The following is a 21,869-nucleotide window of genomic DNA, read 5'->3' as shown; positions in this document are numbered from 1 at the left end:
AACATGATTGACACTGTCAGGTCATGAAGAGTCCCTCCTCTGTTCATATAAATGTCAACCCTCCTCCTAGCATAAAGTTCCAGGTTTGCTTCCATGCCTGTTATTAGCACTGATGCAGGATTGCTACTGGATATCAAGTGCTAATTCAGTCAGGGTGATGAATCTGCTTGCCTTATGATTTACTTTTCAACTCATACTTTGATTTAATTATTTGATATACAGCCTTACACACAAGTTTTAAAGCAGTTTACAATAACACATTAAAAAAAAAAACTCTACAAAGTGGGTCAATTCAGAGTAAAATGTATGGGGTATAATGTAATTAGAGAATCCACAAAGCGTGGAGAACTCAAAGAAGACCCATGGATACTTTGTAAAACAAACAGAAAAGTGGGCACAAAACCAGGAGTCCCAGAGACTGGATCACAGTAAAGCTAAAACCAAATTTTATTAATTAGTATATTTGACTCGACATAACCGTTGTGTTTCGGCCAAAAGGCCTGCATCAGGAGTCTACAAATAAAAACAGTAAAAATAATTTAACATAACATAAAAATGTATATAAAACATAAAAAACATTATAATAATATGTGGAATATTAATAAAAATGCAAAATATATATCAAATGATCAGAACAACAGCAAAATAATAATAATACATGCTTAACAATTAAGAATGTTGATATGTATGAGAGAATAAATAAAACAAATAAACCAAATAAAACAAAACAAAATGAAAAATGTGTCAGTTGGGAAATAATTCTTAAAACATCACTATACCTTGAGCAGCGATCCTGGATGCTACATCAGAAGTGTTGAACGTACCCCTGGCCAGGAATTTTCGAAACGCCTTCTGCTGCCTGACCACCTGGCGAAAAGGCTCGGCTTGCTCCAGAGGGAGTGCATCACCCAAGCTAGACAGTTGCCTTATCGAGTCCTGCAAGTGGACGCTCATGAAAAGCTGGTATGATTGGATCTTGGCAAAAGAATCAAGAGTCCTAGCTTCTCTGCCTGAGGGCAACGAAGCATAGTCCCTAGTACTTCTGGCTCTCCTGAGGGCGGAATCCACCACCATAGAATTGTGGGGTAACTGAGCCCTCATCAATCCAGGTTCATCGTGGATCTGATACTGGGATTCAGCTTTCTTTGAGACCACAGGGCCAGACAGAGGGGCCGACCAGTTTCGCATAAGAACTTCCTTCAGTACCTTATGCAGAGGGACTGTCACAGCCTCTTTAGGTGGAGAAGAATAGTCCAAGACTTCGAGCATCTCAGTCCTGGGCTCATCCTCAACCTCCACAGGAAAAGGAATAGCCATAGCCATTTCCCGGACAAAAGAGGAAAAGGAAAGGAAAGACTCTCCAGTGGAGATAGTCTCCTCTCTGGTGGAGGGGAAGGTTCAGAGGGAATCCCATAGGACTCATCAGAAGAAAAGTACCTGGGATCTTCCTCAGACTACCACTAACGCTCCTGCTCAATATCGGATAAGACCTCTGTTAAGGTACTCCGACACTGAACCTGCCTCGACGCCGAATGATGTCCACGATGTTGAGAGGCCGACGCCCGGTCTGACTGCGGCGAAGCTCCCTCCACCGATGTCGAAGGGGAGTCGACCTGGGTGGCAGGCAGCACCACAGTCAGGGACCTCACCGCAGGAGAAGGGCCAGACACCGCTGCAGCAGACGATACAGAAGGCGCAAGCACCCTCAACACCGAAGCTGACTGGCGTAGCAGTCCCTCCAGAAGTTTTGGAAACAAGGCCCGGATGCGCTCGTCAAGAGCCACCATCGGAGAAGGCTGTGGGGTCGGTGGAACAGGCCGTGTCAGAATCCATGGAGGCTGAGGAGCAGGTATCGAGCTGCTAGGAGACCGACTCATCGGCACCTCCTGTATTAAGGGGGAGCAATCCTCTCGGCGCCGACGATTCTTGGGTGCCAACTCTCTCGACACCCCGGAGCTCCCAGTACCGTGCGTCAAAGGAGAATGATGACTGTGCTTCTTTGCCTTCACTTGACACCCATCATCGAGACTCGTCAGTACCAACGAAGAGGACGTGGAATCCTCACGTCTCCTCGGGCCAGGTCCGACAAAGGTTGGTCCCGGGGGGCCTGCATAACAGGAGGCCTCGAGGCAGGTGGAGACCCACTCGACACCTCACTGCTCCTACCATGAATTGGTCTCTCAGCAGCCATTACCTCTGCTCCCGACATCGATGCTCCTTTCAATGTCGACGCTGCCACCGCCTACCTCAGTATCGATGTCGATGTCAAAGGACCGGACTGAGCCCCAAAAAGCTTTTCTCATTGGGCTTCTCGAGACGCTTGGGTCCGTTTCTTCATACGAAGACACAAACTACAAGCAGCTGGGCTATGGTCGGGCCCAAGGCACTGGATACACCAGGCGTGGGTATCGGTACCTGAGATGGTCCGGTTGCACCGAGTACAGCGTTTGAAGCTGCTGGGTGTCTGATGACATGGAAGGAAAAACGGCTTTGGCGAAATTAAAAGACGCGATTGTGTCTGCTAAAAGAAAAAGGGGCACAAAAAAATAAGGGAATAGCCCAACCGCGTCGAAAAAAACAAAGGAAACTTTAAAAGGGACAAAACTAAACATACATTACAGGGATTGTTTTTTTAATAATAAAATAAAATAAAGAAAAAATAAGAAGAAGGCGAATAGTCGCAAAGACTCTTTCCTGGGCCTGAGAGGAACGTAGAAAAAAAACTACCGCACCTCAACGCGGAGAAAAGAAAAACTAAAGGGCACGCTCATGCGACAGGTGGGAAGTTGTGCACGTGATTCACACGCCAGAAGACTCTGGGCAAAAACGTTTTATTTTTGCTTCAAAAATTTGCTCCGTTTCCTGGGCCAACACAGACATCGACCCACATGTGAGAACAAGCAGCCTGCTTGTCCTCGGAGAAAAATTACACCTAGAAGCCTTTTTTTTTTTCCCCAACAAGTGCTGTACCTAATTTTAAGAAAGGGTTTATTTAAATTCTAATTTTATATTGATAAAAAAAAAAACAAAAAAAGCAACAGATTTCCTAACTTAGATAGGATTTAGTTTAATTTTCTCTTTAAGGAGCTTCTTTCCTCGATTGCTCCAGGATTTCTTTTTTATCTTCTTCATTTCAAAAGGAGAGGTGACCTAACTCTCTTCTGAAGTACCCGCACTTCTGAGGGTTAGACCTTACACAAAAGAAGTCAGCTGCTACTTTTAGCCAACAGGACAGCTGAGGAAAACTTAGGGACACTGCTAGGGCTTTTTTCTGTTTTCTTTCTACAAGTGCAAATACTTCTGCAACTGCTGTAGGGCTGGGAAACATCATGTCACCAAAACTGTTGCCCCAGTTACAGCGTCTGCCTCTGTACAAACATAAAATGTGATCCCAGGAGAGGGGGCTAGTTTCATGTGCAAGATGTCATCAGCTTGAATCCCTCATGAAAGAAGTGAAAGAGCTGAGAGGAGGTGGCAAGGTTGAGAAGCATCTGTGAAAATGAGAATTACATCAATGACATGTTCATGAAGCAGTAGGGAAGAAGCTTTGCTGAAAGAGGACAAGTGGACTCAGATCACAAGAGACTGCAGGATCAATATCATGACTCCACCTGCCCTCAAACTGAAGAACCGATAATATGCAGCCCTGGAAGGAAATGGAGGTAAGAACATCCCAGAGAGAGAAGGAATTGGAGCTCGAAATCCACAAAACTCCTGGATCAGGAACCGCTAACAGGTGAAAGGTAGTGGTGATTGGTGATTCTCTTCTGAGGGGTACAGAGCTGACCATCTGCAAACCAGACATGCCAGGTGTAAAAAAGTCAAGATGTTACAGAAAGCTTGCCAAGACTCTACTTACTAGGTACCCTCCCAACACATCAAAAGTGATTTCATTGCTCTAGAAAAGAGAGTGAAGCAGACAGTGCACAGATGGTGTTCTTGTCAATCTTTCCTGTTGAGGATTGTAAACCCCCAGGGGTCTCTCATGTGTGCTGAGACCCTCTAGTGGCTCTTGTCCAGACTCACATACTCTTCACCAGAGCTTACCAGAACTTGGCTTTCAGAGGAGGACTCCAACAGGTCTCCTCTATGGCTGCTTGTACACCTAGCCTCAAGGACTGGGGCTCCTCCTTCACTCAGGGTGACTGTTCCCCCCCCCCAGTTATCACCGCTTCTGTGAATCCTTCCCTGCTATACCCTCTGGTAACCGGTCACACTTCTGGTACTCCAGCAGGGCCCCTTGCCACCTTCTTTGGGGAATATAGCCCTGCTTCCTCTGCTTTCACAAATATGCAAATTCACTCTACATTGAATGCAAATCCACTTTTAGTTCCAGTCTTGTGGGGAACAAGTTCTTTCAAGCTTATCCTTCAACTTGTTTCTGCTCCACTGAGCCCACTTATTTGGGAGACCTGGGTCTCAGTATAAAACATCCACCACCCCTGGATAGGACTTTCTTCACTACTCTACAGTCCTATCCTCTATCCCACGGCTGTTAGTCAACTTCACACAATACACAGTATCATTAATAACACGGCCACAGTCAGGTAAGTACCTCCTGGGTTTTTGAGGGAACCGTCTCTCTCCGCTTCCAGGAGTTCTCCTCCAGCAGGTCTCTTCCTTCCCTTTCTCACTCTGACCTCAGGCTCCCTTTATTACAGGTCTCCCCCCTCCCTCCTCTGGCTTCAGGTTCCCCCTCTTATCTCCCTCTCTTGTCTTGGAGGGTGCTCTTTATAGGGTGGTTAATTATCCTCCCCCTGGTTCCAGAAAGGTCCAGGCCCAGAACTCTCTCCAACTTTTCATCTCCTGAGAGGTCCCCCTGGTGGTCTCTTCAGGGAAGGGCAGGTCCTATACCATGAGCACCCCCTAGCTGTCCCTTCCGGTCATTACACTGGTGTACCCCTTTTGGCTCCCTCTAGTGACCAGATCAGGGCATTTTCCAGACTTTCTGTAGGACAGCGCCCTCTGGTGGCCTCCTTAGGGTAGGGCAGTCACTGTGTTTATCACAGGGTGAAGGTCAAGGCTGAGTAGCTCACACCCTGGAGATTAATATGTGACTGCTGGAGGTGATTATGTGATTGCGCAGATGGTGTCGTCAATAGCATTTTGGCTTCCTCGCCAAAAGCTGCTGAGCAGAGATGGTGTCCATGTATCAAAGAAGGGAAGAAGTGTCTTCAGCAGCAGACTGGCTAACCTACTGAAGAGGGCTTTAAGCTAGAATCATTGAGGCAGAATGATCAAAGCCCCAAAGTAAGCATAAGCCCTCGGGTAAATGAAGCATTAAATAATGCTACACAAATGGGAAAAGGGGCAACATCTGGAAAGCAGTATATACTAATGCCCGAAGTATGTGAAATAAGGTTTTAGATCTTGAGGCTGTAATGGAAGAGGCTGATTGGGATATAGTGGCGATCACATAGACGTGGTTCACAAAGAACCATAACTGGGATATAGTTTTACAGGGCTATAACCTGCTCGGGAAAGACAAGATGGGAAGACAGGAAAGTGGAGTGGCATTATATATTAAAGATAATACTAAAGCCACACCATTGCAGGACCTACAGGCTAAGGAAGAGGCACAGTGGGTCAATCTGGAAAGAAGGAATGGCAAATGTATTTACATTGGTGTGATATATAGACCTCCTTCACAGAAAGAAGAATGGACAGAGATTTAATTTAAGCCATTCAAAATATAGCTGTGAAAGGGGAAGTACTACAAATAGGTGACTTTAATAAGCCAGATGTTTATAGGGGTATCCCTACTGTGTGGTCTTTTAGAAGCAGGATGACCGGGATTCTCTACAGAGTGAAATGTACTAGCAGTTGGTAGAACCCATGCAGGATAGGGACCATACTAGACTTCATGCTTACTAATGGAAAGAGCATTTCTAATGTTATAGTAGGTGATCATCTGGCATCCAGTGATCACCAGACGGTGTGGTTTAATATTAAGATAGCTGTGGACAGGGCTCATTCAAAAGTAAAGGTTCTGGACGTCATAAAAACTAACTTTGTGGAGATGGGGTATTACCTCAAGGAGTTGTTACCTGGATGGGAACATCTGGAAGAAGTTAGAAAGCTGTGTGCAAAACTGAAAGGAGCTATTCTAAGGGCAGTAAACCTTTTTTGTAAGGAAAGCAAATAAAAGTAAGAAGAAATGAAGGCCACTTTGGTTCTCAAAAGTAGTAGCTGAAAAGGTAAGGAAAAAGAGGTTAGCCTTTATACACCAAAAGAGCTCGCAGAAAGAGGATGACAGGTGACAATATCTGGAAAAGCTAAAAGAAGCTGGTAGAGTAGTCAGGAAAGCAAACATGCAAATGGAAGAAAAAATAGCCACTACAGTAAAATAGGGGGACAAGACATTTTTTTTTAAAGATATGTTAGTGACCAGAGGAAATGCAAAAGCGGCATTGTGAGACTCAAAGATGAAGGGGTGGAATATGTAGAAGCTGATAAAGTGGAATTGCTTAACAAATATTTCTGTTCTGTGTTCACAGCAGAAGGGCCAGGAGCAGGTCCACAGAAGACAAACACAAATAGGAATGGAGGAGTAGTAGTCCCTGAACTATTAACAGAGGACTGTTTTATGAGGATCTGGCTAAACTAAAGGTGGGTAAAAAAAAAAATGGGGCATGGCATACATCCAAGGATAATGAAGGAACTTAGAGAAGTTCTAGCAGCTCTGCTGGCTGACCTTTTCAATGCTTATAGAGTCGGGAGAGGTCCCGGAGGATTGGAGAAGAGCAGAAGTGGTCCCTCTCCACAAAAGTGGAAGTAAGGAAGAGGCTGAGAACTATATAGGCCAGTAAGTCTGATTTCTAATGGAAACACTTTTAAAACAGAGAATAATAACGTTTTTGGAATACAATGGATTACAGGACCTGCTGCAAAATGGTTTCACTACAGGCAGGTCTTGTCAGACAAATCTAGTTAATTTCTTTGACTGGGTGACCAGAAAGTTGGATCGGGGAGAGTGCCAGATGTGGTGTATTTACATTTTATCAAAGCCTTCAACACAGTCCCGCATAAGCAACTAATAAATAAACTGAGTACCCTCGGTATGGGCTCTAAAGTGACTGGGTTAGGAACTGGTTGAGAGGAAGGCGACAGCGGGTAGCGGTATATGGAGCTCACTCTGAGGAAAAGGATGTTACCAGTGGTGTTCTGCAAGGTTCGGTTCTTGGACTAGTTCTTTTTAACATTTTTGTAAGCAATATTGCCAAAGGGTTCTCTGGTAAGGTTTGCTCTTTGCAGATACTATGAAAATCTGCAATAGGGTAGGCACTCCTGATGGTGTGGATAACATGAGGAAGGACCTGATCTGGAATTTGTCAGCTAAGATTTAATGCTAAAAAATGCAGGGTCATGCTTTTGGGCTGCAAAAACCTGAGGGAATGGTTTAGGGGGAGAAGAACTTTTATACACTAAAGAGAAGTGAGAATTGGGTGTGATCAAACGTGATGATCTTAAGGTGGCCAAACAGATAGAAAAGGTGACAGCAAAAAGATAGAAGGATGCTTGGGTGCATAGGGAGAGGAACAGCCAGTAGGAAAAATGAGGCGATGATTTCCCTTATAAGACTCTGGTGTGACCTATTTAGAATACTGTGTACAATTCTGAAGACCACACCTTCAAAAAGATATACACAGGATGGAGTCGGTCCAGAGGGCAGCTACTAAAATGGACGGTAATCTTCGTCATAAAGCGTATGGGAACAAAATTAAAGATCTCAATATGTATACTTTGGACGTAAGGCGGGAGAGGACAGATATGACAGAGATGTTTAAATACCTATGCCGCATAAATGCACAGTTGGCGAGTCTCTTTCAATTGAAAGGAAGCTCTGGAACGAGGGGGCATAGGATGAAGGTGAAAGGGGACAGACTTGGAAGTAACCTGAGGAAATACTTCTTCATGGAAAGGGTGGTGAATTCATGGAACGGCCTTCCCGGTGGAAGTGGTGGAGATGGAAAACAGTATCTGAATTCAAGAGAGTTTGGGACAAGTACTCAGGATCTCTAAGGGAGTAATAGGGAAAGCAGATGGCATGGATGGGCAGACTGATAGGCCATACGGTCTTTATCTACCTACATCTTTCTCTGTTTCTATGATATTTTGCACAATACATATTAGCTTATGTACTTGGCTCAGGTACCCCCGGTTATATTTAGGTTTTCTGTATCCAATCCAAACTTTTAAGCTACACATAGCTATACATATAGCTGGCACCATATCTGTCTTCTGCTCTAGCACATAAAAAAGAAAGAAAGGGAAAAGAAAGCACTTAAATTATCAGTGCTGTGCCAACTGTTTTCTGAATATTGGGCCAAGTATGCCCTGAATGGAGCACTCTGAACTGCATGGGAAATTTTCAAACCTGCCCAGGCAAAGTCCACAGAAAGGTATGAATACACTCTCCTTCTGGAAAAAATCACCTCAGACAAATTTGCACCCGTTTTTTGTGCAGCTATTCCTCCATTGCTCGAGAAACAAACTGGGACAGTGCCAGTTCCTGTAAGAAATTGTAAACTGCTTAGGTCTAGGTGGTATATAAATGCTTAAAATAAATACTATGCACACTGTTGCCTCTGTCTCAACCGAATCCCATGTGAGTCTGCTTTTTACCCAGGTGAAAAGTATGTTTGCTTTTACTTCCCAGATAAATGGCTTTTGAAAACTGTCCTGCCTATGTGCACAGCACTACACGTCAGCCAGGGCACTGGGGGTATTATACACACATAACATAAACCTTTGAACATAAACATACAAATATCAATTTGCAGTTATTTTCAATAGCATATAGTTAACATCCAACTTTTCCAGTCCAGGAAAAAATAAGCTCCAACAATGTGAAACAATCCTTTAAAATTCAAGTTCTATTTATCCTTATTAACTGAAAGAAATAACATACCTGGCTATTTGGATCTCCAAGTAGGTTACATATATGTGGCACAATCTTGCTTAGCGTTAGACTATGGGCACCATGTCTGAGAAAGAAAAGAAATATGAGGTAAGATCCCGGCGCATAATACAGCATTCTGAGCTCAAGAACAAATATATGCTAGGGAAAAAAAAAAAAACTTACATATTGAGAGTTGCAACAAGACAGAGGCAGACTCCTTCTCTCGTTCGGAAATTTTTGTGTTTGAATCCTCCTAGTATTCTATCCCACACATACTGCAAAAGTAAAAACAAAAACCGGGTTGAGCCCAATAACATACATAAGGATTTCAGCTTCTAACAGTCCCTGCACATAGGGCCAGTTTAAGGGTATCTGACACTCTAGGCAAATCTTCAACAGTGCATTCCCCTCTCCCTTCCACCACCCCCCCAGAGCAAGTCAAGGCCCCACCCCTCATGTCTATCATCTTCCCTTCATTACCCCCTCCCCCCAAAGCGTCCAACCTTTCCCCTTCCCTACCTTCGCTGAGGTGCCCAGCCCTTCCCTTCCCTCTCCGGGGGCAGCCCAATTTCCACATGCTAAAAACAGAAATATCTATTTAAAAAATTTAAACTCAAACTCCACGAAGACCAGACTTCCGGTTCTGGAGAGGGCTGGACACAGCAGGCCTTGAACTGCATAAGTCATCAAGACCCTATGCCATCTGTACTGTCTTGTTTAGAGACCCTGAATGCTGTACCAGTGCCACCCTCTAAACTGTGCCATCCTAGGCACGTAAATAGTCCACCTAGTGGTCAGACCAGCCCTCACTGCATAGTCTCAAACTTTTTGTGATGACCAGCAAGCACCTAGCCATAGGACTGCTGTTGCAGTTAATCTGCTGCTGAAAAGACCACTGGCAGGATTTTTATTTTTTGTTTTATTTTTGTTACATTTGTACCCCGCGCTTTCCCACTCATGGCAGGCTCAATGCGGTAGGCAATGGAGGGTTAAGTGACTTGCCCAGAGTCACAAGGAGCTGCCTGTGCCGGGAATCGAACTCCATTCCTCAGTTCCCCAGGACCAAAGTCCACCACCCTAACCACTAGGCCACTCCTCCACTGTTGCTACTATTTGAGATTCTACATGGAATGTTGCTATTCCACTAGCAACATTCCATGTAGAAGTCGGCCCTTGCAGATCACCAATGTGGCCGCGCAGGCTTGTGCTTCTGTGAGTCTGATGTCCTGCACGTACGTGCAGGACGTCAGACTCACAGAAACAGAAGCCTGCGCAGCCTTCTACATGGAATATTGCTAGTGGAATAGCAACATTCCATGTAGAATCTCCAATAGTAGCAACATTCCATGTAGAATCTCCAATAGTATCTATTTTATTTTTGTTACATTTGTACCCTGCGCTTTCCCACTCATGGCAGGCTCAATGCGGCTTACATGGGGCAACGGAGGGTTAAGTGACTTGCCCAGAGTCACAAGGATCTACAAAATATACTGTGACCCTAGACTATAAATTTTACAAAAATGTGCTTAAAAGTGGAGAAAAACCCTCAGAAACCTGGGACAAACTGTCGCAGGTTTGGAGCGGGGTTACTGACAACGCTGGTAACACACGCCCAGATTCTATCATGGGGTATAAAAAACTCCACTATATATTGAATGTGTTTTTGTTTTAGAGTTATATCAAAACGTGTATGCTTGTTCTTTCAAAGTTTTATCAAGCAAAAATATGGTCCTAAATAATTGCACTAATCAGCATTGCTTTGCTTAATAAAGAAAAAGAAAAACACTCTTATCTTTTGTGTTCAACGGGGGCCACTTCCGTTTCACCCTAACATCAAGGCTTCCTCAGGAACAGAGCGTTAAATCGCGATGCTGTAGTTCTGCAGAGATAAAAAGGTATTACTTAAGCAGAAAAGGACCAAACATATAATAAATGCACATAAGCGCAGACACTTGGAACCGCTTACAGCTTGACGGAGTGCCATGCATTTCAAAAATGGCGTCTCAGCGTCATCAGTGTGTCATCTGACGTTTTTATAAAAATCCAGATGGCTTAGATTGACTAATTGACTGAAAAGAAGCTAATAAAAGACATGCCAGTCAATAGAGCTGTTAAGGCCATTAGGCTCTAATGAATCTAAATCAAATATCCACTGAGCTTCACGTCTCTGTAATTTGAGCTTGCGATCTCCACCTCTGCTTGATGCCTCAATTCTGTCAATTGCATAGCATTGAAGATCTTCGAATCTGTGATTTTTCTCAATACAGTGTTCTACCATAGGCTCTTTGATGACTTGTCTGCGAATATTTGATCGATGTTCCAATATTCTTACTTTTAACGTTCTTGTGGTCATTCCCACATATGATTTCTTGCAGGGACAGTTGATTACGTAAACAACATGATCTGACAAGCAATTGGTGAAGTGACGAAAAACATATGATTTATTAGTTTTAGGGATATGTGTTGATTTGACTTGTTTTGTAATGGAGCAAATAGGGCAAAGGCCACATTTAAAGTGGCCACATAATCGTTTTTTGTCATATTTTCTTGCAGTTCTGAGGTCTGCTGGACTGATCATTTCTTTAATGTTGGTGCACCTTGCATATGCAATCCGTAAGTTAACGTTCTTAAAAGCAGGGATCGATTGTATGATTTCCCATCTATTTTTGATGAGTCTGGCCAAAGCAGGACTGGCCTCGTTGTATTGCATAACCATAGTGCACATATCTTCATTATCCTTGTGCGATCACTTTGTCACAAGAGTTCACAAGAAGAGCACTGATAGAAATACATTTCTTCATAACTCTAGCTGCCATCCAACACAATTGAAGAACAGTTTACCTTTATCCCAAATGTTGAGACTAAGACGCATCTGCACAGATCTTTCTACTTTTAAACAACAAGCAAAAAAACTAATTGATGATTTGACTGAGAGAGGCTATTCTAGAACTACACTTAAAAAAGCCTACCATAGAGCCAAATTCAACAATAGGGAATTACTTTTGACTACCACTAGCAAAGACAAGGATAATGAAGATATGTGCACTATGGTTATGCAATACAACGAGGCCAGTCCTGCTTTGGCCAGACTCATCAAAAATAGATGGGAAATCATACAATCGATCCCTGCTTTTAAGAACGTTAACTTACGGATTGCATATGCAAGGTGCACCAACATTAAAGAAATGATCAGTCCAGCAGACCTCAGAACTGCAAGAAAATATGACAAAAAACGATTATGTGGCCACTTTAAATGTGGCCTTTGCCCTATTTGCTCCATTACAAAACAAGTCAAATCAACACATATCCCTAAAACTAATAAATCATATGTTTTTCGTCACTTCACCAATTGCTTGTCAGATCATGTTGTTTACGTAATCAACTGTCCCTGCAAGAAATCATATGTGGGAATGACCACAAGAACGTTAAAAGTAAGAATATTGGAACATCGATCAAATATTCGCAGACAAGTCATCAAAGAGCCTATGGTAGAACACTGTATTGAGAAAAATCACAGATTCGAAGATCTTCAATGCTATGCAATTGACAGAATTGAGGCATCAAGCAGAGGTGGAGATCGCAAGCTCAAATTACAGAGACGTGAAGCTCAGTGGATATTTGATTTAGATTCATTAGAGCCTAATGGCCTTAACAGCTCTATTGACTGGCATGTCTTTTATTAGCTTCTTTTCAGTCAATTAGTCAATCTAAGCCATCTGGATTTTTATAAAAACGTCAGATGACACACTGATGACGCTGAGACGCCATTTTTGAAATGCATGGCACTCCGTCAAGCTGTAAGCGGTTCCAAGTGTCTGCGCTTATGTGCATTTATTATATGTTTGGTCCTTTTCTGCTTAAGTAATACCTTTTTATCTCTGCAGAACTACAGCATCGCGATTTAACGCTCTGTTCCTGAGGAAGCCTTGATGTTAGGGTGAAACGGAAGTGGCCCCCGTTGAACACAAAAGATAAGAGTGTTTTTCTTTTTCTTTATTAAGCAAAGCAATGCTGATTAGTGCAATTATTTAGGACCATATTTTTGCTTGATAAAACTTTGAAAGAACAAGCATACACGTTTTGATATAACTCTAAAACAAAAACACATTCAATATATAGTGGAGTTTTTTATACCCCATGATAGAATCTGGGCGTGTGTTACCAGCATTGTCAGTAACCCAGCTCCAAACCTGCGACAGTTTGTCCCAGGTTTCTGAGGGTTTTTCTCCACTTTTAAGCACATTTTTGTAAAATTTATAGTCTAGGGTCACAGTATATTTTGTATTACACTACGAGCTTTAGACTCTAGACAAATACTGCAGCACGGCAATTTCTTCGAGTCACAAGGATCTGCCTATGCCGGGAATCGAACTCCGTTCCTCAGTTCCCCAGGACCAAAGTCCACCACCCTAACCACTAGGCCACTCTTCCACTCTTGTTCTGCTACAGAATATGCTACAGACTGAAAATCAGGGGGGGACATACACTGTCATGCTCATTAATTACTGCATTAAATCAGTTTTCAGGTGTGGATTCCATTGCAGAGCTGAAGAAAAGCCTTTTTTGCATACCTGAGGTGGCGCAGATAGTTCCATAATTTTTAGCAGCAGAGTCTGATCTTGCTCTCGAACCGAATCCTTTGAATCTCCCAATCTATCAAGTAGGCTTGGTAGTACTGGGGACAAAGGAAAATATTAATTATTTTCAACAGCACTATTTGTGTGTACCTGGAATTGTATAAAATCGATCACACAGCTGCCACCAGTATGGCACTTTCCCCACCAATTTCATATCCAAGTCAAAGCACTGAGAGGGCTAATAGCCTCTGTGTCACTCATCGTGTAACCTTGAGAGGTCAACTGGGATCTGCAGACCTCTCAACTCCCTGCTCCATCTACCAAAAACCATCAGCACCCTGCCACTCATTCCCCTATTATACAACAGCACAAGCACTCTTTGCAGAGCTGTCACTTTCCTAGCAATTACTTCATCATTATTCCAGAGGGAATTCTATGCCAAAAAAAAAAAAATGCTCCAAAGACCAGAGCTGCAGTTCCAGTTCATCCTTTTGCAGGAACAGCCGATTCGTATGTGGCAAATGGCAGTTAATTGGGCAGCTAGTGTCACTTTCCCCTTGCCACGCTGCTCACTGTCTCTTCTAACCCCCATTCTTTACACCCAATGCCTTCCAAAACTATATGGCTCTCAATGAGTTTAAGCCATGTGGTGCCTGTACTCTTCAACTGGTTCTCTGTCTCAGTCCCTTGAGTCTAGTACAATACAGGGGAGAACAGGGGAGGTTCTATGGAAAATGTATGTTGTGCACTTGCACATAATTCCCCAAGTAGTCATGAACATAAACAGTAAAAAAGCAAACTCTGCAAATTCCTCTCCGTTCTCACCAAATGATGGGAAGGGGAAGGGAAATGGGACTTGATACACCGCCTTTCTGAGGTTTTTGCAACTACATTCAAAGCGGTTTACATATATTCAGGTACTTATTTTGTACCAGGGGCAATGGAGGGTTAAGTGACTTGCCCAGAGTCACAAGGAGCTGCAGTGGGACTTGAACTCAGTTCCCCAGGGATCAAAGTCCACTGCACTAACCACTAGGCTACCCAAGCTGTGAATTTTCAAAAAAAAAAAAAAAAACAAAACCCAGGTTATTCAAAGTAAGAGAAAAGCTTATTTACTTAAGATGAAGAAAAATGCAGTGAAAAATAATTGCTATCTATGGAAGCCCTCCTTTTAAGGAATGGATTAGTGGTTATGTGCAAGTTTAAGCAGAGTTGAAAATAAGATACAAAGCCCATCAAACTGCATCTAAGAGGGGCAAATCTATAACTTGGCATTTCCAGTTAGGCACGCTGATGCCACACACTGGGCACCAATCCTAGAACAGCATTTGTGCACTAAGATGCCTTTACAGAATATTAGCAGAAACCCAAACTGGTGCACCTAAATTTAGGTGTAACCATTTACACCAGGTGAATGGCAGGCATAAAAAGGTACACCCAAGTGCACCAAAACATATAACTTATAGTATTCTAGAGGCTGCACGTGTATGTTGGAGACACACCCATGTGCTGCTCATATGTACGCTCTATAACAGTAATACATTCGCTTACAGAACAGCACATAGTGCAAATACGCAAACAAGTGGAACTTACATATGCAATGCCCCCAGACTTATGTGGCACAGTTTCCCTTTCTTTTCTTGCCTAATTTAAATTACTACCAAAAGTAAGACAAAAGGCGCCTGGCAGGTCTGAAATTCCTTCCTTCTCATTGTTTACTACTGATGCAACAAGGAAAGCACTGTCTCCTCAAAGGTGAGAAGACCACTAGGTGTGAGCACGAGAGTCTTGCATCTTCCATTCCTGAACAGAAAGAGCATGAATGTAATGTTCCAGAAATCAGGAGGGTTTTTGTTGGGTTGCTTTGGGAGCAGGTTGTCAAGTAAATCTAGCATTTGTGAGGTACCTGACTGAAAACAATGGGATCAAAATCTTTAAGTTAACTACAGAACAGGTGTGGTACAAGCTGTCACTCTAGAACAGTTGTTCTCAACCCACTCCTCAGGACACACTTAGAGGCAGATGCAGCAACCAAACGTAAAAAAATCTAAATCGTTAAAGTCCCTAACGATTTTAAAATAACGAAAAATGCACCAAAAAAAAAAGTCACACATGCTGAGATCGGTATTGAAACGTACAATGTATCAAAGATTCACAATACACATCGTTAATCGGCCCCCAAATCATGCGCAGAGCAGCCAAGCGTTATGTTAGCTGCTCTGCGCATGCCACAAACAGTCAAAACACAGTCAAATCACAAGCACATGGCTCCCAAATCAAAATAAAAATAAAAAAAGGATCGGGAGGGGGCAAGGGCGCTCATCAGGAGCGTCCTGTACGGACGGCCTTGCCCCCCCCCCCCCCCGCTGCTCCCCACTTTCCGCCGCTCCCCCCACCCCGAAAAAGCAAAATTCAAGCAGCCCCTGCCCCCCTCCCTTCCTCACTACTCTCCCCTCAGCTCCGCCTCACGACATCCTCCGTCCTGTGCCCCGCCCCCTTTTGGGGTCGTCGCCGCCATTCCCCTCCTCCATCGGGCCCCCCTCCCTCTTACCGGGCCCGTGCAGCGCCTCTCTCCTCTGTCCGAAGGCGCTGCACGGGCAAGAAGAAAGCCTGATGCCTGCCTTTGCCCAGCTTCGATGGCGCGTCTTTCTCCTGCTGGGCCCGCCCCTTTCTGACGTCGGTAACCTACGTAGGTTACTGACGTCAGACAGGGGCGGGCGCAGCAGGAGAAAGACGCGCCATCGCGAAGGCAGGCATCAGCTGATTCAGCTTTCTTCTTGCCCGTGCAGCGCCTTCGGACAGGCGCTGCACGGGCCCGGTAAGAGGAAGGGGGGCCCGATGGAGGAGGGGAATGGCGGCGACGACCCCAAAAGGGGGCGGGGCACGGACGGAGGATGTCGGGAGGCGGAGCTGAGGTGAGAGAGTAGTGAGGAAGGGAGGGGGGCTGGGGCTTCTAGAAGTTTGCTTTTTCGGGGTGGGGGGAGCGGCGGAAAGTGGGGAGCAGCGGGGGGGGGGCAAGGCCGTCCGTACAGGACGCTCCTGATGAGCGCCCTTGCCCCCTCCCGATCCTTTTTTATTTTTATTTTTTTATGTGTTTTCTGAGGTCCTTTGGACCAATCACAGCGCTTTTAGCTCTGCTAATGCGCTGGGATTGGCTCAAAGTTTGTTTATTTTTTCACTTAACACTTTTTCCTGGCACAGAGCTGTCCTAATGAGAGGTCCAGACCTCTAGTTAGTTTTCCTGCCTTTTTCCTGCGTAAAGGCAATCGGAAAAGGTTAGTGCATGTCGTTTCAATGGGGTTTTCACACTAATTGCTCATCTCCATTCCGTTTTCGTTAGCTGCTACTGTCATCGGAAAATAGGCTTAAGTGCATGGAAAGGATAGGAAATTCTTCCCTGAGGGCTCATTTAACAATGAAAAACGTTTAGTGCATCTACCTCATAATCAGGTTTGCAGAAGACCCATAATATGCATGAGATAGATTTACTTTCAGTGGAGGTAGTGCATGCCAATCTATCTCATGCATATTCATTGTAAATATTCTGAAAATCTTACTGGCTAGATGTTTTCCAAGGACCAGGTTGAGAACCTCTACTCTAGAGGGAGCACCTCTAAGGATCTCTCAAGTTCTTTAAAAAAAAATAAAAAAAAAAAATCAAGAAGCGCAATTCAGTATCTTACCTGTACCAATCTGAGGTTTAAAATGATCTTGTAAACGTGTTACTAAGGCAGACAGTATATCCATTCCTAACAAAGCCACCTGTAAATAAAAAAAAAAGTCCAGTTGTAAGTCAGTGAGAAAGGCATGCAAGGAATCTATGCATTCAGCCCATTTCAACAAAAACCCATATACTGTACAGACTCTGCATGCTTCCCAGCTATCTGTAAGCAGTTGTGTTCTATATATGGGCCAAACGCATCAGCTTGCCAAATAACAGACTAATTATTCAGCTGCATAACCCCTTCCACAAGTGCAGTAATACAGTTTCTTACATTTAAAACAAATCATGGACAAAGTACAAAAACAGTTTACTGAGGTGTGCACTTTACCTTTGAAGTCAGAATGATTGAATATTTTAACACCCAACAGAAAGGACTTAACAAGGATCTGGGGTTCCTAGCCCATTATAAACCATAAAGCTGTATGTCTCTGTTGATCACCCTCCCCTCACCTATCCACACCCATCCTATTAGAATATCAATGATATGCTTTGATGTCCCCATACATACCTCCTACCCACCCCATCCTCCCACCCTGTCAGACTGTCATAGTAATGCTTGAATGTTTTCACTTATATATACTATCTGCTACCACATTTGCTTATTTCCGATCTGACGAAGAAGGGCAACCTTCGAAAGCTAATCAAGAAATGTATTAAGTTATGTCCAATAAAAAAAGGTATCATCTTATTTTCTTTTCCATGTTTTATTTTGTTTGATTTCTATAGATTCTACATGGAATGTTGCTATTCCACTAGCAACATTCCATGTAGAAGTCGGCCCTTGTAGATCACCAATGTGGCCGCGCAGGCTTCTGCTTCTGTGAGTCTGACGTCCTGCACGTACAGACTCACAGAAACAGAAGCCTTCGCAGCCTTTTACATGAAATGTTGCTAGTAGTGGAATAGCAACATTCCATGTAGAATCTCCAATGGTATCTATTTTACTGTCATAGTAATGCTTGAATGTTTTCACTTATATACACTGTCAGCTAGCACATTTTGCTTATTTCCGATCTGACGAAGCAGGGCAACCTTCGAAAGCTAATCAAGAAATGTATTAAGTTATGTCCAATAAAAAAGGTATCATCTTATTTTGTTTGATTTCTATTGATAACCTGAGGTGTGCAAAAATTATTTCAGATTCAGAGCACTCTCTGCATACCTTTGACATCAAATGCATTACTCTTTTCTCAAACACAATATGGCCAGTGCTCACTTTAATATGAAAACAGATGCCACACCAAAATATGATAAATTTAATAAAGAGAATTTCATCAGAAACAGACAAGTATATAACAGTACTGTCCCAGTCTACCAGATTAGCTATAAATGAGAGGTATTTTATAGAAAAACAGAAACTTAGCCCCTATGAAAAAGAACCATTGCCCCTATGAACATCATTTTATTTTATTATATTGAAACTGCATTTTTATATAATTATGGTTACTTGTCTTGAGTGCATTTTGAGGAAAAAAAATCCCTCCTTGAATATGGCCAACACCACCCATCCACAAGACAAGATTTTTTTCCCCTCCCAAACTGAGATACATGTACTATTGTAAAATCACTTTTCTATGTTTGACATTTAAAACAAATTTAAATTTAATAATATATCTAGAAGATGGATGAACGTCTCTACAGGATTATAAACAGAGTAACTACACTGTATAAAATCATATGCAAATATCCACAGCTAGATGGCGCAAAGCACTATGGGTATTTGTAGAGTAACACACAAAAAACCAACATAACCAAATGGAAAAAGTATTTGCAATCAGTTTCCATTGCCTACAATATTTCACAAATGTTTGGAATCCACTGGCAATTGTTCTACAAATAATTTGTCCAGCATGTCACCACAATCTAGAAGGAGATTTGTTTTCCCATAAGGATCTCCAAAACACTTTCTTTTCAACCATCCTTGTCTTGGGGTTGCGCTGTTATTCAATGAACGTATAGTGAGAATAGCACTGCTAACACCTGAACAACACACAAGTGCCACTAGTGCATTAGCATTAGAAAGGTACAATTTTTGGAACCTTCTATATATAGTATTAAAAACAGTGACTGTTTTTGATAAGAATTGCTGCTATATTCTTTTTAGTAGCTAGATGGCAGTAGAAGACTTTAAATAGTTTTATTATGCATGTTAGGAGCCACGTAATGTAGAAATTGTTGTTGGAAGGTGTGTAAAGTTGGGCTGTAATTAATTCTCTGGAGGAATTTTTGAATTGGGGCCAAACAAAACAGGTAGTTTTGCCCTACTGCATATATGGAGTTGGAGTTGAAGTTCTCATTGTCCCATTAATTTTATTTTAATCACAGCTTGAAATCAATGCTGCAAAACCAGAACTGGATCAGCCTGGTTGACCTGGAGCCAGTTGCCAGCTTTGGGGGTTGGGAAGATCTGTGAATGGTGCTTCTGTACACACATTGCATGCAATAGAGTATGTATGCATATTTCAAGGATCTTATTTATTTGTTGCATTTCTATCCCACATTTTTCCACCTATTTGCAGGCTCAATGTGGCTTACAATATGCCGTAATGGCGATCGCTATTGACAGATTAAGAAATACAAAATGGTAATGCATTAAAGGTCATAAATGATAGAGTAAATGAATATCTGGGAAATTAATTGTGTGTATTGGAGGGGGGAAACTGAAATGAAAGTTAAAGCAGGGGTGGGGGGACCGAGCCCAAAGCCACAGCCAAAAGCACTATTAAGTGTGAACTGGGGGTTGCGGAGCCAAACTTCATGCTCAACCAGGCACGGAACAAATTTGTAAGCTTAGGAGCAGCCCTTTGGCTCAACCACACTTTGCAGCCATGACCAGCAAAGCAGGGAGCTAGGCCAGAGACTCAGAGGCACAGAACAGCAACTAACTGCCTGCTGCAAGCAAAGAAAAATACTGGAATCTTCCAGGGGGCACTACATAGTAACTTAGTAGATGACGGCAGAAAAAGACCTACATGGTCCATCCAAGATAAACTCATATGTGTATACCTTACCTTGATTTGTACCTGCCTTTTTCAGGGCACAGACCGTACAAGTCTGCCCAGCAGTATTTCCCGCCTCCCAACCACCAGTCCCACCTCCCATCACCGGCTCTGGCACAGACCGTATAAGTCTGCCCTCCACTATCCTCGCCTCCCACCCACCAACCTCTCTTCCCCCACCTGCTCCGCCACCCAATTTCGGCTAAGCTTCTGAGGATCCATTCCTACTGCACAGGATTCCTTTATGCATATCCCACGCATGTTTGAATTCCGTTACTGTTTTCATCTCCACCACCTCCCACGGGAGGGCATTCCAAGCATCCACCACCCTCTCTATGAAAAAATACTTCCTGACATCTTTTTTGAGTCTGCCCCCCTTCAATCTCATTTCACGTCCTCTCGTTCTACCGCCTTTCTACAGCTTATTACTGGTGATGTCACTGGTAGAATTCAGTCTTTTCTCTACCTCCACCTGCTGATAGGAAGGGATAACAACCATTCGTGCAGACCGGTTGAGCTGACGCTGAGGAAGGATTGCATTGTCTGTCCTCACTCCCCATATTCTGCATTGCCATCTCTCTTCTCATGCATTGTTCTCTTTCCCTACCTCCATATTCTACATTGTCCCATCTCTTCCCCCCCCCCACGTTCTACACTGCTCCATCTCTTTGCACCCTCCATATCCTGCATTGCCCCATCTTTTACCCTCCCCATAGCCTGCACTACTCTGTCTCTCCCCACCCCCATATCCAGCTTTACCTCATCTCTTCCCTCCGCCCCTGTACTCTACTACTACTACTACTACTATTTAACATTTCTAGAGCGCTACAAAGTGTACGCAGCGCTGTACAAACACAGAAGAAAGACAGTCCCTGCTCAAAGAGCTTACAATCTAATAGACAAAAAGTAAAGCATTTAAATTTAAAATATTTAAGCAGTCAAGCACAAGAGAACAGTCACAGAAGGACTGAAGATGTTGAAGGGTGGTCAGTGTGATTAGGTGTAACTCTGGTTGGAGTAGTGGGAGAAGGTGATAGAAGAATAGAAATGGGTGAGGTAAAGTAATGAGTGGGTTGATAGGGAGGTTATATAAGACATGTCACTCTAGGGGTGGGTGGGTAGAGGGGTAGGGTGGGTAGGATTAAGTCTAAAGCAGGAGAAGGTATTCTCTGCAGCCTATCTGTGAGATGGAAAATGCTCTCTGAAGCTGCTGCTATGTTGTTAGTTTTCTCTCCCTGAAAGAGATCCAAGCCACACCCACGAAGTTCAAACTGTCAGTGGGGAGGGTGAGGGGAGGAAATGGCAGTGCTTGATGAAAAAGAGAGCTCAGTTTGATAGGAGATATACTATAGGATGTCATTCTGAGGCCAGGCTAAGTCTAAAGCAGGAGAAGGTATTCTCTGCAGCCTATCTGTGAGATGGAAAATGCTCTCTGAAGCTGCTGCTGCCCCATCTCTTCCCACCTCCCCCGTACTCTGCATTGACCCTTCTTGTCTCTCTGTTCTCTCCTCCTCCCAGTGGCTCACTCATTTTAGGTGGTCTGAAGTTCTTGCACCGGTCTGCTGCTTCTCTTCACCTTGGCTATGGCAGCAAGCAAAAGGCAGGCGAAGGGACATTCCACTCTGTGCACTGCCGCTGGCTCTGCCGGACCCAGAAACAAGATTACA

The 21,869-nt window shown here is 43.5% G+C and overlaps 1 protein-coding gene and 1 non-coding gene across 2 annotated transcripts in view; one reads left to right on the top strand and one right to left on the bottom strand.

Annotated features, from left to right (window-relative positions):
• LOC115475139 (CLIP-associating protein 1-like) overlaps window positions 1-21,869 on the bottom strand; it is a 114,121-nt gene that overhangs the window by 7,623 nt on the left and 84,629 nt on the right. Inside the window, exons 3-6 of the mRNA XM_030210879.1 lie at window positions 17,163-17,241; window positions 13,474-13,577; window positions 9,086-9,177; window positions 8,912-8,987 (exon numbers count right to left, since the gene is read on the bottom strand). Coding sequence (XP_030066739.1) covers window positions 8,912-8,987; window positions 9,086-9,177; window positions 13,474-13,577; window positions 17,163-17,241 — 351 coding nt within the window. The remainder of the gene's footprint in view (window positions 1-8,911; window positions 8,988-9,085; window positions 9,178-13,473; window positions 13,578-17,162; window positions 17,242-21,869) is intronic.
• On the top strand, window positions 19,118-19,243 carry LOC115475183. The gene has a single exon (XR_003942967.1). It is a non-coding gene; the product is annotated as a U4atac minor spliceosomal RNA (small nuclear RNA).

The sequence above is a fragment of the Microcaecilia unicolor genome, chromosome 7 (assembly GCF_901765095.1).
Source record: "Microcaecilia unicolor chromosome 7, aMicUni1.1, whole genome shotgun sequence".
Classification (NCBI taxonomy): Eukaryota; Metazoa; Chordata; class Amphibia; order Gymnophiona; family Siphonopidae; genus Microcaecilia; species Microcaecilia unicolor.
Note: the sequence above shows the minus strand (reverse complement) of the source record. Positions and strands in the feature narration are given on the sequence as shown.